This window comes from Leuresthes tenuis, unplaced genomic scaffold (genome assembly GCF_036924035.1).
Source record: "Leuresthes tenuis unplaced genomic scaffold, fLeuTen1.0.hap1 SCAF_12, whole genome shotgun sequence".
NCBI classification, from domain to species: Eukaryota; Metazoa; Chordata; class Actinopteri; order Atheriniformes; family Atherinopsidae; genus Leuresthes; species Leuresthes tenuis.
The window spans coordinates 304,344-321,406 of record NW_027325366.1 but is presented as its reverse complement, the minus strand read 5'-3'; the positions used below and the strand labels follow the sequence as shown (position 1 = coordinate 321,406).

The window sequence follows — 17,063 nt, the reverse complement described above, 5'->3', positions numbered from 1 at the left end:
CTCTTTGTAAATTACGGCTCGCGCCTGACGCGCGTGCAATGCCGTCACATATAATTGATCTGATCGATCAGAAAACTCCGCGTGCACGCTGTGTGATGGAAATCTAAGCGTGTGTACATTCTGTTCCATCAGTGGGGGGGTGTGTGTCGTGCCCGTTTCATCCAGTGACGTATTTTTCACGCGACCTGAGAGGCTCTATCTCCGCGTGGGTTGCCGTCGCGTGCAGCCATGACTGCTGTGGGTTTCTGTGGACACTGGTTCCTCTTCACCTACGAGACGAAGCTGGTTGCTGTCCACACCAAGCAAAGCAGGTTGGAGTGTGTTCCTATCGGCCGAATTATCTTCTTTAAATGATCATTAAAGTCTCATGAATTCCAGCTCACTGCCACCTGAGCTGCAGCCTCAAAATGTCCCACATTTGCACTATTAAAGGGTAGAAAGCTCTATTTTGGAGGCACATTTTATTATATACAGACTTTAAATGATTTCCAGTCAGTTTGTAAATGAGACAGATTATGGGATTGTTTGTCAGTGTTTGGAAATATATGCTTATGTTTTAAAATGACAGTAAAATGCACCTCCACCGATACCTTTATTTCGGATCGTTATATATTATTTCTATATTATTATTATTTTTGTATTATTCAGGAACTTGATTTATGTTCCAAGAGCCGTAAAATGAACAAGTAACTACTATGAAGTGAGTTAAAGTCTTTGTGCAGAACATGAATGAACAGATGTGGACAACCACACATGAGAAGAAACCTCCTGGAAAGTGAAGCAGAAAGCTAACTGAACTTTAACAGCTCAGTTAACTCACATATGGTCCAATGCTAAAAGCTTGATTTGCAGGTTAACACAGGGTAACAATGAAATGCGGAGAAACAGAATAATAATTTAACTTCTTATTAATTTAATAATGATAATAAGTTAGCATATCGGTCTTTATCAACGGAGTCAAGCAATATAAGAGTTTAACAAGTTGAAGTAGAACATAAGAAATAAAATTTTAAACCGATAAAAATGTGTAGGGGGTGAGGGTAACAGAATAATGCACGTGAGTGCCGTGCACATCTGTAACAGTGCTGCTGATTACCTGCAGAGTGCGCAGGCGCAGAGCACCACTCCTGCTCAGTGGTGTGATGGAGGAGTGCAGTTGTGTTCAGGTTCAGGGTGGAGGAGCCTGATGATAACAGACCACAGTGACCATAATGATGCTGGAACAGGACTAAGAAGGGTGGAAAGGTCACTGAGGTGAGGTTCAGATGGGCCTTCAGAACATAGCCCGTAGAAACCAGTCCTTCAGACCGTTACAAGTAGTTTGCTTTGTGACCCAACAGAGAGCAGTTTGGTGTCAGTTTGACCGAATGTGATCCCTGACATTGAAATAAGCTTATGTTCTTACAAAAATGGAGAAAGTAGCTTGCAAAGCCATTTTTGGTGCTTGTTCTTTCCTTTCCACTGCTGGTCCAGGCAGATGGACCCTTCCTGGTTCTGGTTCTGATGGAGGTTTCTTCCTGTTAAAAGGGAGTTTTTTCTCTACACAGTCGCCTCCTGCAGCTCAGGACGGGGGATTGGATTTAATTGGCTAAGTATGAATTGGACTAATTTGGAATTTCATGAAACTGATTTGATTGGGTCGGCACCGCGGTGTGGTGGTTTGCACCGTTGCCTCACAGCGAGAGGGTTCCAGGTTCCAGGTCCGATCCCCGCCTGGGGCCTTTCTGTGTGGTTGTGTGGTTTTCTGCTGCATGTTCTCCCGGCGCATGCGTGGGTTCTCTCCGAGTTCTCCGGCTTCCTCCCACCGTCCAAAACATGCTGTTAGGTTAACTGGTGACTCTAAACTGTCCGTAGGACTGAGTGTGTGTGGTTGTTTGACTCTGTGTGGCCCTGTGATGGACTGGCGACCTGTCCAGGGTGGACCCCGCCTTTCACCTGATGACTGCTGGGATAGACTCCAGCACCCCCACCCCCCCGCGACCCGACCGATGGATTGACGATAGAGAAAATGGATGATTTGATTGGATTAAGATTACATCACAGTGAATTGGATTCTAATTGGCTGGAATTGGACTGTATCTTTGAAGGGCCTTGACACAGCATTTGTTGTGTTTTGGCACTTTATGAATAAAACTAAACTGAGTTCTAAGAGGACAGTCATGGCATTATATAATCTGCAAAGTTGTAGGATTTGACTTTGAAGGCTGCTGCCTCAGGGCTTAAACTCTACAAAGCGCTCCCTATGTGAGCACGTCTTCATGTTGGGGCGTTTTGCTGCCCCTGGAGGAGCAGTGCATGACTCCTGTGGGAAGAAAAGTCAGCGGTATGCTTTGGGTTGTTGTTGAGTGGAGTGGGAAACAATCTGATGAAATGTTTTAAGTCCAGCGCTGCTTCCTGTTCTTCTTCCTTCTTTGTTGTTTTGGTGCTTCGTCCTTTTGTTTCTGCCCCCTTTTGCTAGAGTGAACCCCCTGGTATTTGACCTTCATGTAGTGTCCTCTGTCAGGATTACAGGTTGGTAGCATTGTGGAGAAGTGCATGCACACCTGTTTGCGTTTGTCAAGAGCCCAACATCCTTCAGTCTGCCTTTACAACTGGGAATATATGATATTACATTCATAAGGTCTTAATTTGAGTGATAGCTAATGATTTTACTGTCAATTATGGTCACTGGAAATAGATATAGTTCTTCGACTTTAATTTACATTTGAAAGTTTCCATATTTATCTTAATATCGCATTTATCAGAGAAAATGTATCCTAGTTTATTAACCTTGGATAACCAGATACAGTCAGGCCAAACGTGTCTGTGTAAAGTTTTCATTTCTTTCTACAGTTACAGTGCAAACCCACCTGCATAAACCCTAACCCTAACCCTAACCCTAACCCATCTGCATAAACCCTAACCCTAACCCTAACCCTGCTAGCTTGTCAAACGAAGCGAGCCAGCACATGTAAGCGAGTAAATCTCAGGAGCTCAGCTTTGTCTCAGCAGCAGGTCGGCTGCAGCTGCAGCTTTAATTGCCAGGCTTCAGCATCTACTTCTTGATACTCTGAATTCTTTTCAAAAGATTGAATTACGCTGTTTCTTACTGAACTGTTATTTACTGAGTTGCAGACTGAATTGTTGCATGAAAATCAAAAGATTCAGTGACAGTTTCATACAGATTGTGTTAAATTGCCTGTTTGAAGCAGAGCTCTGACAGCCTGTTTTCTGTCTTCTGTTCTCACATAAAGTCAAATCTGTGATTTAAGCACAGCTAACATGCTTAACATGCTGCTCTCCTGAACTTCACTGCAGGGAACCCTTTGTGTTTGACTGCAGCAGCGCTGAGAAGAAGCCCAAAACTTCAAAGGCTGACAGCAACAGGTAAAGCAGCTCGATGCTCGCTGTAGATCTGTCATACGTGGCATGTGAACACTCATCTTTGTCCTCAGTGATGGTGGTCCCTCAGAGGAAGCTGGAAGTGACAGAGTCCTTGCCTTCGCAGTGTCTTCTTCTGGAAAACTGCTGGCTCTGACGGATGACACGAAAAGACTGGTTCTGTTTCAGTGTGAGCCTTCGTGGCGCTGCGTCAGCGTTAGGTGCGACTCCACTCACATAAACTCCATTTACTGATTTACCCTAACCCCTAACCCTTTACTGATGTGTGTGTGTGTGTGTGTGTGTGTGTGTGTGTGTGTGTGTGTGTGTGTGTGTTAAACAGATGGGTCGTGAGGAGGTGCACATCACTGGTGTTCAGCCAGGCTGAGGATGAGCTGCTGGTGGCTGACAAATCAGGAGACGTGTACTCCTTCTCAGTGGGGGAACCACAGAGGGGGGGGGAGCTGAAGATGGGTCACCTGTCAATGCTGCTCGCCGTGGTAACAATCAACACTAACAGCGCTGGTGTTTGAAGGTCCATTTAAAGGTCCACTTATTATTCATTTCCAAAGTTTCAGCCACATGCTTTAAGCCATAAAGGTGTGAAACTCCTCTTTGAAATCTAATCTTACAAGGCCTGTGCAGACGTGGACCAGCTCACATTTCAAGCTTCATTAAGTTGTTAAAACATTAGACCTGCAAAATACTTGGCCTCTGCAGGCGTGTGTAATATATGGGATGAATTAGAAATCATAGGATTAGTTTGGGACAGCTTTGGGATGTGATTATGAAGTCCACATCATATTTAGAACTTCACCAGCATTTAGCCCAGTGCCCAATAAGAAATATACAGAATATATAATGATAAGAAGGCTCTGGACACTGCCGGGCTGTCATGGCTGACTCTAGTGTTGCATGGAGGTCTATGACAGACTGAGTTGGTGGTCCACATTTCTGAAAACGGGGATCAGTGTGTTCCAACTACAGGGGGATTTTACCCCAGGGGGCTGGAGAAGAGGCTCCGACCGGTTGTTGAAGCTTGGATTCAGGAGAAGTGGCTTTGATGCAGGTCGTGGAACAGAAGAACAGATCTTTCATGGGAGGGTGACCATCCAGTCTACATGAGACCACATGAGAAGGCTTATGGCTGTGTCCGATGAGGGTATCTGTGGGGGGTGCTGTGGCAGTGCAGGTACTGGAGTGGCTTTTTGGAACTATGTGATCCCTATATAACCAAAGCAAGAGCTGTGTCTGCATTTTTGGCACAAAGTCAAGCTCCACCAGGGCTGCCCCATGCCACCGATCCTGTTTGTTATCTTCACCGACAGGAGCTCAAGGTGTCGTCATGGAGAGGAGGTTGTCTGAACTTCAGGGTCACAGCTCTGTTCTTTGCGAAGTGTGTCACTCTGATGGCTTACTAACCTGAAAACTGACAGAACTCCTGCTTTTATAGAGCTGCTCACACTGACTGATGATCAGTTAATCAGAGCATTGATCAGCAGCTCCTGGCTGCTTCTTACCCTCTTAGTTCCTGTGGAAGCAGGAAGGGTTCACTTAGTTTTGCCTCAGTAAATAGTGACACAGTGTAACATGTCATGTGTTCATCTGAGGGTGGAGTTACTGAGTTTTAACACCAGGAACAGATGGTTTATTTAATTTATATTCTGATATGTTAGACTTTAGAACTGAGAGTATACTTTACATTTTATATGACTAACAATTGTTCAAATTAATGTGGATGAGCTCTTTAGTTGCTGTAAGACTTCTACAATAGTTTAGCTGTGGTAACTGTCCCATTTACACTAATACTAAACTCTCAAACTACAATTTATTGTCAAGTCTTTTGAGAGTTTCCCTAATTTTAGATTTAAGCAATTTTTACAATTTTAAGAGATACAATGACAAAGTTAATGTTTTTTTTTATCAGAGGAACAGCTGGAATGAATGTCATGAAGCTGTGTGCACCCAAGGAAAATGGGGACTAATCTGACCAGGTCCAAGTTTTCTGACTTGTATTAAACATCATGTTAAATGTAAAAATACTCGGATGACTCTGCATTTGATGTGTCTTTCCAGTCTGTTTTACCATCAGAGCAGTTGACACTGGGGCTTATTGTGACGACGTGCTGTTAGTGGAAGTTGTGACAAGAATAATTTTTCACATTTTAAGGACAAAGTCTGAACCTCTTTCATATCTGGAAGTCATCCATATAATTCACTCTAAGTCAGAACTGTAAATTCAAGCATCTGTGGGACCAAGATTTCCTCACATCTCTGCTGTTATCTCGACTAAAGTTGTCCTTAACTCATAACTTAGGACTCACTGATCCTTTTCACTGTTCCTGTTGGTCAGATAAGGTGTCTGTACTAACTCTCTTTTAGACCATGTCACCGGATGACAAGTACATCATCACAGCCGACCGTGACGAGAAGGTCAGAGTGAGCTGTCACAGATCTCCCTACAGCATCCAGTCCTTCTGCTTGGGACATCAGCAGTGAGTACCCCACCCTGCAGGAGACCACGTGTTAGCCTTTTAATGAAGGTGAAGTATTGTGCTGACTGTGCATGTTCATGGACGCTCAGCGGTATCTGCCAGGTGTTTGTCCATCTGCTCCATTCTTATGAAGATGGTCCATGTCAAAGATCTCATGGGAAGCTATTTCAATTAACCAAAGAAGAATTAATGACCAAATTTAGTTTGTTTGTGATGTGGAGATGTTCACTGCTGCTGGGCTCAGCTCCAATTTACAGAGAAAGAAGCAGAACATTTCTCATTGAACAGGGACCTCAGACAGAACCAAACACAGTGAGGGCCATCTGCAGGGCTCTTAGCACAGGGCCATGGGGGCCACATAGTTATTCTAATAGGATGAATGTGAGCAGCCTGTGACAACAATATATTTCACTTTTTAATTTGGATTTTCTGTCCTTTTTTAATGCCGAATCTTGACTATAAGGTAAGATTCTATATTTCTCTGATATGATACATGTATATATGAGATAACCTTTGTGTAACAGTGTGATACGATCACATCACAAGTATTTGAGTGTCAGAGTGGAGTTTTCCACCTTACGTTAACCCCATGATGTTTAACTTTGTCCTGGTGAAATATCTAAGGCCTTCCCTGAAGAAGGGAGCAGATGTTGTTCTAAAACCTGTTTGTACCTTTCAGCATTGATGGAGCCTTTCCAGATGTGCAGGTTTCCAGTTCCATAGGCACTAATTCACTTTGTTGTGCCACTTTTGTGTCATATGAATAAAAATGAAAGTGAATTGATTAAGGCATGAAGCAAGGTGGTAATTGTAGTTCTATCCTACCTATATCTCAGGTTTGTGAGTGCCTTGCAGATCCCATCAGGCCATCCACACTGGCTGCTGTCTGGATCAGGGGTAGGAGTGCGTTTCCTCATGTTGCACCTGATCATTAATGCACTTATTGTAGCAAAGAGAAATGTGTTGAGTTTTTACTAAGACCTGGAAAGGTTCAGAAAGGAGATGTTCATGTTTGTAGGATTTCACAGATATGGGGAGTAAAATGCATTTTTAGTGGTCTTGGATCAGCTTCTTATTCCACATTTATCAGATACTGTCACTAATTTATATATTTTTAAAGAGGTGATAGAGTAAAAGTGGTGAAAGACCTACTAATGAACAAATTGTTTAAATCAGTGATACAAAACCAGCCGAAATGCACCGTAAACAGATGCATTGTAGCATGATACAACCTCAAATCAGGAAAAAGTGTTTGTTTTTATTTTATATCACTGTATGGATCCAAGGTATTTCATGTGTTTCTTCTCCCTTTTTTTATTATTTGTTAACAAACATCATTTTTACATCTCAGACCTGCAACACATCCCATAACAGTCAGGACAGTGAACCTTTTCCCACTTTGTTTCCTTCAGCCAACACTTAAAGCCGTTCTGACTCTGAGGAAACCAGGTGATGCAGAGTTCCAGCTGTTATTTTATATTAAATTAATATGAGAAAAATATTGAAATATATTGGATTCATATAATGTGCAAAGAAATAAAAGTGCAAATGACCGTGTGAGATGACTCGGTGGTTTCATGTTGAACAGTTTAACCTGGGCCCTGTCCTGTGTGTGTTTGCCAGGATGGGACAGTGAAGCTGTGGGAGTACGAGTCCGGCCGTAGGCTGCAGAGCTGGGACCTCGGACAGCTGGAAGAGGCAATGTGCCCTCAAGCTGACAAAGAGAGGGTAACCCTAACCCTAACCCTAACCCCTGTCCTGCTGTGTTCGCATCACATGGAGGGAAATAAGATGCAGTGGATTTCATATGCTGCTGCTTAATGCTTGATTTACACAGTGGAGCCTAAGAAACTGCACTGTTTTTTTAATTATTGGGAGTTTTAATGTTCATGTTCTGTTAGTCAAAGACTTTTTACAAATTATTGACTCTCTTTAATCGCACAAAATCTGGAACTGGTCCTACTCATGAAAAGGGACCTTTATTATGTTAAACCCTCACAGTGTGAAAGTTTTCCTGGTACGTCCCAGCCTGATTGACTGTTGTTCTGTCAGTACAGAGGAGTTTGCTGACCTCTTTAATGGGACGTGCACAGGTATTTTGGACTCTGTAGCTCCATTTACGACCTAAAACTGCGCTTTAACCATGGCTGCATGACTCCATCTGCAGCTTGCTGAGAGAAAGTGGAAAAAGGATAGACTTCAAGTCTCTTTGGGGATTCTGAGGAGAGCTGTGAAATGTGTAAAAACACAATATATCTCTGACCCAGATCCTTTTTAACATTCCTAATCACTCCCTAATCTTTGTGATTCCCATGAGTTGCACCATCTTTATGTGAAAGTTTCTGCCATTAGGTCCTTATCTCCTGTATTGGGTCCTGCTGTCTCACCTGTTTCTGAGCAGTTTGAGCCTGGTGAACTTTGGTGCTTCTTCAGTTAAAGCCCTCATATGGCCCTCTTGATAGTATTCAGCACACTGATAAGAAATGCTTTTAGCTCTATTGGGCCTGTTATTTGTCAGTCTGACTTCAGTCTGACCCGACCACCTTTAAACATGATATTGTGCAGCCTCTTATAAAGAAACCCAATGACCCTAAGGCCTTCAGTTACTTTTAACTACAGGCATTTTTCTAAACTTTAACTTAAAGGAAACTGTGTAAATGCAATAAGAGGCTCACCTGGATCATAATGGGTAGAAAAGTCTGCTGTTGATCCTGGATGCTCTGCTGTCCTGGTGCTTGGAGAGCTCACTGCAGCATTTGACACTGTTGATCAGCAGTTCCTTCTGGCATGTTTGGAGCAGTTTGCAGACATCAGAGGCTTTGTTTTAAACTGAAACCAGTCTTACTTATCAAACGGGACCTTTTCTGTTCATCTGGACCAGTACTCCTCAGCAGCTGTGGCGTTCCACAAGGATCCATTTTAGGTCCGCTCCTGTTGTTACTTCTGGAGTCCATATTTAGAAAGCATTTCTTACCACTGCTTTGCAGATGGTGTTCAAATGTATATCCCTTTTAAAATCAAAAGGCAATTCTTTAACTAAACTGCTGAGTCGTTTAAAGGATTTAGAAGCTTGGATGGCGTCAAACTTTCTAAATCTTAATGATAAGAAAACTGAAATTATTATATTTGGTAAGTCTGAGCTACTAAATGATGCTGTTTGGGTTCTTGGTCCACAGTCAACGTTGCTCTAAAAATCTTGGAAAGAAATTAGACAATCCCCCTTTATTACTGTTTAGATGAGTTGTCTCTTCATCACCTTCAGCTTGCTCAGAGCGCAGCTGCTCAAACGTTATCTGGAGATGACATGATCATATTAGCCCTGTGCTTCCTGCTCTTCACTGGCTTCCTGGTAGTTTTAAGGTTCTGTTACTTGGGGGGGGTGCTGCTCCCAAACACTTTCATGGTTTAAATCCTTAACTTTTTTTAAACTCATTTTTTCCAGTCCTCTGGGGCCGCTGTCCTGCAGGTTTTAGACGCTTCCCAGCTTCAACACACCTGATTCTGATTCGAGTCTGCAGCAGCCTGCTAATGATGCATTGATCTGAATCTGGTGCGTTGAAGCAGGGAAGCGTCTAAAACCTGCAGGACAGCCCAGTTTGAAAGGTCTATATAAATAAAGTTGTATTTGACCTTAACATTTAGTGATCACAGTTGGTCATCAAACAGATACAGAGAAGGAGACTCTCTTTGAAAAACTAGACTGAGAATGAGTATTCACCCGTGTTTTTTGCCTCTTTTTCTTTAAATACTAAAATAATATATAAGTTCCTGCTGGCTGAGTGTCACATGATCTCAGACTCTTCAACACCACTTAACAAGCGCCACATGATGGAGACCAAAGAGCTCCCCAAACAGGCCTGGAACAAATATATATATTCCTTGGAGTTAAATCCATGTTTAGAAAATGAATATATATATATATATAAAATGGTATATGATCTCACACCAAGCCTGCCAAGAAAGGCCAAAGCACCCAGATCAGGCAAGAAGGGCATTAAAGAGAGAGGTAACAAAGATGAGGGAAAAGGGTCTCTTCTTCTTCTGTTGTTTTCTGGGACTTTAGGTGAGACAGTGACGCATCGTGAGGTGTGACAGGGAAGAATCTGTTTAGTTTGATTACTTTAATGACAGCAAAGGACTAAAAATGTTCATCCAGTTAGTGACAGCCTGCACTTTTTTCTCTGAAATAAAAGTCTTAAATGTAAAAGTTGCCTAATTTGTGAAATCTTCTGGTCTCTCTTGATTTTATTAGCAGAATCCAGCTGTTTGCCGTGTCAGCAGCTCCCCTGATGGTCGCCATGTGGCGGTGCTGTGTGAGAGGTGAGTGTTTAAGAACATCGGTAGAATTACATATCACTGAGAAAACAAAGGTTTGAGTTTAAGAACCTGTATGGATCTCCACCCATTGTGTGGGGTCCTTCAGCAGAGTTACATTTTCTTCTTATAGCAGGTACATCATTCAGTTACCCTCACACATTAGATAGGCTGGCTTGGCCTGCATGTTTGAACTAAATGATGCTCTTTAAGCATAAATATGTACATCCAAAAAAAATAAGAACCTCTGTGGCAGCTTTGAATAGTTAAAAAGTTTTAGAAGAGCATCTTTAGTCTGAGACTTCCTGAGCTAAAAGGAGCAGTTTCTGGCCTCTATAATAACCTTATAAAAGCGTCATGTTTCCGTAGTGTTGGAAACATCAACTTGTGGTGTCATTCGGACTAAGACGGGACTTTTAAACTTCAACTTAGTTAGTCTGACTAAACCTGTATTAAATCTAAATGTTCAAGGTCAGACTAACACAATAATGCAGTCCAAAGCCCGAATTTCACATCCTTCCATCCATTTTCTATACCTGCATAATCCAACTGTAGGGCCGCGGGGGGGCTGGAGCCTATCCCAGCATTCATTGGGCGAGAGACGGGGAACACCCTGGGCAGGTCACTGGTCCATCACAGGGCCCATAGTGGTAACCCCCACACCACCCTGCAGCCCTTGCATGCATTTAATGGGACTCAAACTGAACTCGGTGCTTTGCAGATGCTCTGCAGTTCCCATGCAGAGCATGAGGGAACAGAGCATGGGAACAGTTCCTACAGTTGACCCAAAAGTAGGAACCGAAAACTAAAAACTCAATAAAAACAGACGGTAATCACAAGCGGTAGCATGAATCTCATTGGTTTAGAATAGATCAAATAAAGTAAATTAATAAATTAACCATTAAACATACAGCTGGTATACAAAGTAACAAGCTGTCCATATTCCATCCAGCTGCACTTCCAGTTGTTTTATTCTGCGATTTAATAAATGGAAAAGCCTGATATCTACGGGCTAATAGGAGGCATGTATCACCATCATGTATCATAGCTGAGTCGGGTATATAGACCTGTCACAAGAACCTTTGAAATATACCAAGTCCAAAAAGCTTTAGGGCATCATGTGACGCAGACATGGTTGAATGTATGCTTCAACGCAGTGGTGTGTCTGATGTCTGTGCCGAAAGATTAGAAGAACGAGGTCAGCCTGAAATAAGAATCGAGCAATGAATCGAGTGTAATCGATGGGGTCTTTGGTCTGTGGACGGCACGGTTTTCAGTTTGGAACATGTCGTGTTGCCTGGTGCTTCTGTGAATGTGGCTATTATTTAAAGTTTCATAGTTGTATGCGAATGTATGACTGACCTGGATACCATTTGTTCAAGTAGTCTAGAGTTTTGTGTTTAATAAGTGGTGAAAGCCGTACAGATGAAACATACAGTGAGCTCTCAGGGCAGCATGACTGCAGGGCAGGATTCTTATGATACAATATTTAGTTTTGAATGTGAGAGCATTGATGTAGGAAAAAACCCAAACTCCAACCTTGATATCCCTGGTCACCAAACACTAAAACACTGTTTGCCAGTTTCCATAGTAAGACATTTTCTTTGCATTCCAACCCTTTTTTAGAGTATGGACTCCATAAGGAAGCTTCACCTTGACGGGCCAAGGACACCACGTCTGGCTTCAAGCTATTTTTGCTTCTGAATGTTAAATGTATTTTTGGAGCAACAGGAGGTCACTGCAGAGGTTACCGGCCCCTATAGTGGTGTTATATATGGCTTGTGTAGATTCTCTTGAGTGAGTCTGAATAAGAGAAGAACAACTGAGTTGTCTTTTATGGATTTATATCTTGAAAGAAAGGTCTGTCAGTCATACAGAAAGAATGGCGGTCTGCAGAGTGAGACACATTTATACATTTGAGTTCAATTCAATTCAATTTATTTATAAAGCGCCAAATTACAACAATTGTCATCTCAAGGCACTTAAATAATATAATCCAATGAAAGCCAATTAATTAATTAAAAAAATAATCCAATTAAATCATATGGAGCCAATTCAAAAAATAATATCCTAGCTAAGGAAACCAACAGATTGCACTGAAACTTGTCTTCAGTCCAATCTCCCGTCCTGAGCCTGAGGGACTGTGGAAAGGAACGACTCCCTTTAACAGGAAGAAACCTCTGGCAGAACCAGAACCAGGAAGAAACCTCTGGCAGAACCAGAACCAGGAAGAAACCTCTGGCAGAACCAGAACCAGGAAGGGTGGCCATCCTCCTCGACCAGCTGGGGTTTGATAAGACAGAAAAGAGGGAAAAGAGGGGGGAAAAACACCATAACACCATTCAAAGGATATCTGTTGGAACAGGGAAACACAAGTTAATAACCAAAGTGAGGAAAGGTGTGACAGATGAGGTCCCCCAGCAGTCTAAGCCTATAGCAGCTTAACTATGGGATGTTTCAGGATTACCTGAGCCATCCCTAACTATAAGCTTTATCGAAAAGGAAAGTTTTAAGCCTAATCTTAAAAGTGGAAAGGGTGTCTGCTTCCCGGACATTTACTGGCAGCTTATTCCACAAGAGAGGGGCCTGATAACTGAAGGCTCTGCCTCCCATTCTACTTTTAGAAACTCTGGGAACAACAAGTAAACCTGCAGTTTGGGAGCGAAGTGCTCTGTTAGGAAAATATCTTACAATGAGATCTTTAAGATATGATGGAGCTCGGTCATTAAGAACTTTATATGTGAGGAGAAGAATCTTAAATTCTATTCTGAATTTAACAGGGAGCCAATGAAGAGAAGCTAAAACTGGAGAAACATGATCTCTCCTGTTAGTTCTCATCAGAACTCTGGCTGCAGCATTTTGGATCAGCTGGAGGCTTTTCTGAGAATATGTGGGACAGCCCAATAATAAAGAATTACAGTAGTTCAGTCCTGAAGGAACAAATGCATGAACTAGTTTCTCTGCATCACCCTGAGACAGGATGTTCCTGATTTTAACAATATTACGAAGGTGAAAGAAGGCAGAAAGCAGTTTTCTGTGTGTGAATGATAGTTGCTGAGTAGGACAACAGAGACTGTTGGTGTGAGGCTTTGCTCTCACAGTGTTTGTTGAGCATCACTAACTGAACGAGTCACACATGTCTAACCTTTCCCATCACAGGTGACAGTGTGTTAAACACTGATCAATGAGCAGCTGATCACTTTACTCTGTCCTGCGGTTTTTAAGGGTGTCAGCAGTTCAGTTCTTCCTTCTGGACGAGGTGGATGAAAAGAAGCTCGTACCTCACAGCAGGCTCTGCCTGCCTCACTGTCCGCTGGACCTTAGCTTTGACCTGGAAGGGCGGCTCTGGGTGCTGTTGGACTCCAGCGATGCGCCGCTCCAAATCCACACTCTCAGACAAAACTCCTGGCAGGTACAACGTAACAGTTCATGTATATCCACATACTGATAAGGGATTTAGATGCTAATGTTAAGCAGAGGCTCTGTGCTGTGATCCCTGTGTTTGACTGACAGTTGTTCAAAAATGTTGGTTGTTCCGGGTGAAGGTTGTAAAACAGGTTGACCAAGGAAGACTTCAGAGTCAGGACAGAAAACTCAAAGCAACATGCCTGAAAATAAGAAAGTGTTCAACAAAAGAAACCGGAGTCCAAGTTTGTGTCTGTAAGAAACCAGCTGATGGAAAAAAGACAGATGAGCTGAAACTGGGGACTAACTGGGACTAACTGGGACTAACTGGGACTAACTGGGACTAACTGGGACTAACTGGGACTAACTGGGACTAACTGGGACGAACTGGGACTAACTGGGACGAACTGGGACTAACTGGGGACTAACTGGGACTAACTCTTCTTTTAGTTCATGATTCCATCATTTTTTTCTCTATTTAATCTGACAAAAAATGACAATATAATCTATTGTTTTTTGTTAGGTTCTCTACCAAGAATATTCAGCTTTAAAATGAAATAGTTTTATATTTATTCATTTTTCCTTCAATACAAAATCAAACATCCTCTGAGAGGTTTGATTCCACATTATTTTCCAGGGGGGCTGGATGAGGCCACCATCCTACCCCAAGCTTGTGGAAACACTTGATTTAGCACTGGAAGACAGATGGAAAACAGATGGAAGACCAGTTCACTGAGAATCCAACGTCAAGTGTTTAGTTAGAGGCTCGGGCCTTAACATGCACCTGTGCACCTGTTGTACCTGAGGTCCCAGAAAGTTTAGATTTGAAATCCTGCATGTGGGGTTCCAGATTAACACTCATTCCCTGCTGCTTAGGTTCTATGATGTAAACTCAGTATACTTCTCTCCTGCTCCCTTCAGTGTGATCCTGAGAACTCTGACCTCAGCAGAGTGACTGAAGCCTTCAGGCCACACTGGAAGACACTTGATGGTGAGTACTCAGAAACCCCCCCCAGTAGTTGACAGACTGGTAAAGTGGGTCTTTCTGGCACAGCAGTGACTTGGTTCAGGTCCTATTCAAAGGATGGAGACTGCTTTGTGTCCAGAGGTAATTACACTCCTGAGCGTCTTTAGGGGCTAAACAGCTGCACAAATGATGAAAAACAACAAAATAATTGACCATAATTCTGTATGACCATCACCTTTCGCCTGGTGATTATAATCCTTTACTACATCAATTTAAGTGCTTTCAACAAATAAACAAAGATATTTCATAATTTCATTAAATTAAACAACAAAAGAGGAGCCAAAGAAGAAAAGTTAAAGATCAGTGCCCAGCATTGGTCTGCATTCTTAAAAGCACGAATTAAGCTAGAAACATGGCTGTCATCTGGGACTCGGACCTGAATTCATCAGCCACATTAAGTTGGTTACTAAGTCAGCCGACTATTGAGTATTCCAAGAGTCAAAGTGTGTCAGAGGGATTTTATCTGCAGGTTTATCTTCAGCAGACAGCTGCAGCTGCTGCTTATCATGCCGGTTCTGAGATCTTTACATAGGTTCCCTGTCCAGCTAAGAACTGATTTTAAAATATTGCTGTTGGTCGGTTAATATTTTAAATGATTTAGGACCAAAACACATTTCAGATCTTCTGGTCCTCTGTGACCCTCCGAGGCAGCCGAGGTCTTCAGATCTGTCCCCAGAGCTAGGACTAATCAAGGGAAAGCTGCTGTGCTTTTGGATCTGCACAACTGAAAGCCTCACAAACCTTCGATCACCTTGGAAACTTGAAAAACACGTTTCTCTCTTGCGTGTGCTCCGGTGGTTTTTGTGATTGCAGCCTTTTTCTCTTGCAGCGTTTTACTGTTAGATTTGTTTAGCCGTTTGCACGTGTCTCCCACCGTAATAAGTACCTCTGCACGACTCACACTGTGCAACACAACCAGCATTTTATCGATTAAAAAAAATAACGTAATCAACGAAATTCTTAAGTCACTTATCAATTTGTGGATGAATCATGCCAATCATCCCAATTCAATACCATTGATCTGAAGCTCAATGCGATGCTGTCCTGTAAATAGTAATATCTAATCAGCAATAAATATAACGATGATGCCCATATCAATCGCATGCTTAAAATAACACTGGTTAAAGCCCCGCCCGTTTCAAGTCAATCCGACCCACTTCCGGGTTAGGCCCCGCCCACTCTGAGTACAGATACGGATACAGATAATGCTGTACTCGCTCATCCCCACTTATCACCGTATACACACATTCTTTCTTGTGCTCATTACATGGTTCCCAAAGGGTTTTTAAAATGAGCTCTAAAGCACTTTAGGGATGAAAAGTTCAACAACCTTAAGTGATAATGATGTGTTCAAATGTGCAGTGAGACTTCAGAAAACAGATCTGTGGACCTAGTAGCAATGTAACTAGCATAAGTGGCTGCAGATTATTAAAAGGAATGTACTTCTAGCACTTTTCTAGTCTAGCTGACCACTGAGTGCTTTTATTCTACATGCCACATTCACCCATTCTCTCACACAGCACCTCTTAGTGCTTTTTTCCAGATGTTCACACACATTCATACACTGATGGACGCATTGGTAGGCAGGTAGGTGGTATTGGTAGGTGACTAAGAAGCCGGGAGTAAAACCACCGACCTTCCCATCTTCTTCCTGAGCTACAGCTGCCTCAAATGAAGTGGTCAGTTCACGTCTTCTCTTGTTCTTCTCTTGCATACCAGCATCCACACGGACCAACAGTCGCTTTGAGCACCTGTACAAGGAAAGCTACGACAACGTGACGTCGTACCTGCAGAAGAAGCAGCAGAGACTGGAGGAGCAGCAGCTGAAGAGGACAAAGACTCAGAAGACAAATGACAACAAAAGACTGAAGGAGACATCAGCAGCTGGAACTCAGCCATGAGTTTGCCTGAGTGGACACTTTGAAATCAGCACGAATATTTCCGTTTTGTTTGATGCTTGATATCATAGATCAGAGTTGAATGTGAGAGCTGATTAAGTGTGTGTGCATTGCTATTGGTGGATTTTTGTTTGCTCAAAGTTCTCTCTTTTTTTTCATTAAAACATTGCTGACATTAAACTGCTTCCTGTTTCCACCGTGCGTCTTCCTCTGTCTCTTTGACTTTCTGTTTCTTACACCTCATTTTTGAACATTTCTGTCCCATACAGAGTTGATGCATACATTTTCACTATGGTTTCACAGTCTGAGATGTGAGCAGTGACATGTGATAGATGTCGGTGTGTGTCTACAAACTGTAGAGCCATTCCAGAATAATGTAGAAAAATAATTGTTTGACTTAAGAAGAAAAATGCTTTTTGTATTTTGTCAAACAGAAATGAAGACAGCGGAAATCAGGGTAGGGCAGACTCTGTTATTCCAGTTCTTGTTTCCTTTGCTCCTCTTTACTGTCGCAGCACACATAGTAATGTTATCAGCACAGATGAAATGAATACATGTAATGGT

The 17,063-nt window shown here is 42.4% G+C and overlaps 1 protein-coding gene across 2 annotated transcripts; it reads left to right on the top strand.

The window, feature by feature from the left end:
* The first annotated feature begins 144 nt into the window (after positions 1-144).
* Positions 145-16,654, top strand: wdr4 (WD repeat domain 4). Of its 2 annotated transcripts, none has more exons than XM_072397789.1 (11): positions 145-311; positions 3,298-3,366; positions 3,435-3,581; positions 3,704-3,860; positions 5,743-5,855; positions 6,692-6,752; positions 7,479-7,583; positions 10,111-10,175; positions 13,395-13,581; positions 14,496-14,565; positions 16,321-16,654. In XM_072397789.1, the coding sequence occupies exons 1-11, from the start codon at positions 229-231 to the stop codon at positions 16,500-16,502; spliced, it is 1,239 nt and encodes a 412-aa protein (XP_072253890.1). In that variant the 5' UTR covers positions 145-228; the 3' UTR covers positions 16,503-16,654. The 2 variants fall into 2 exon arrangements, with proteins under 2 accessions (XP_072253890.1, XP_072253889.1); XM_072397788.1 differs by having other exon boundaries at positions 10,108-10,175.
* Positions 16,655-17,063: the final 409 nt, after the last annotated feature.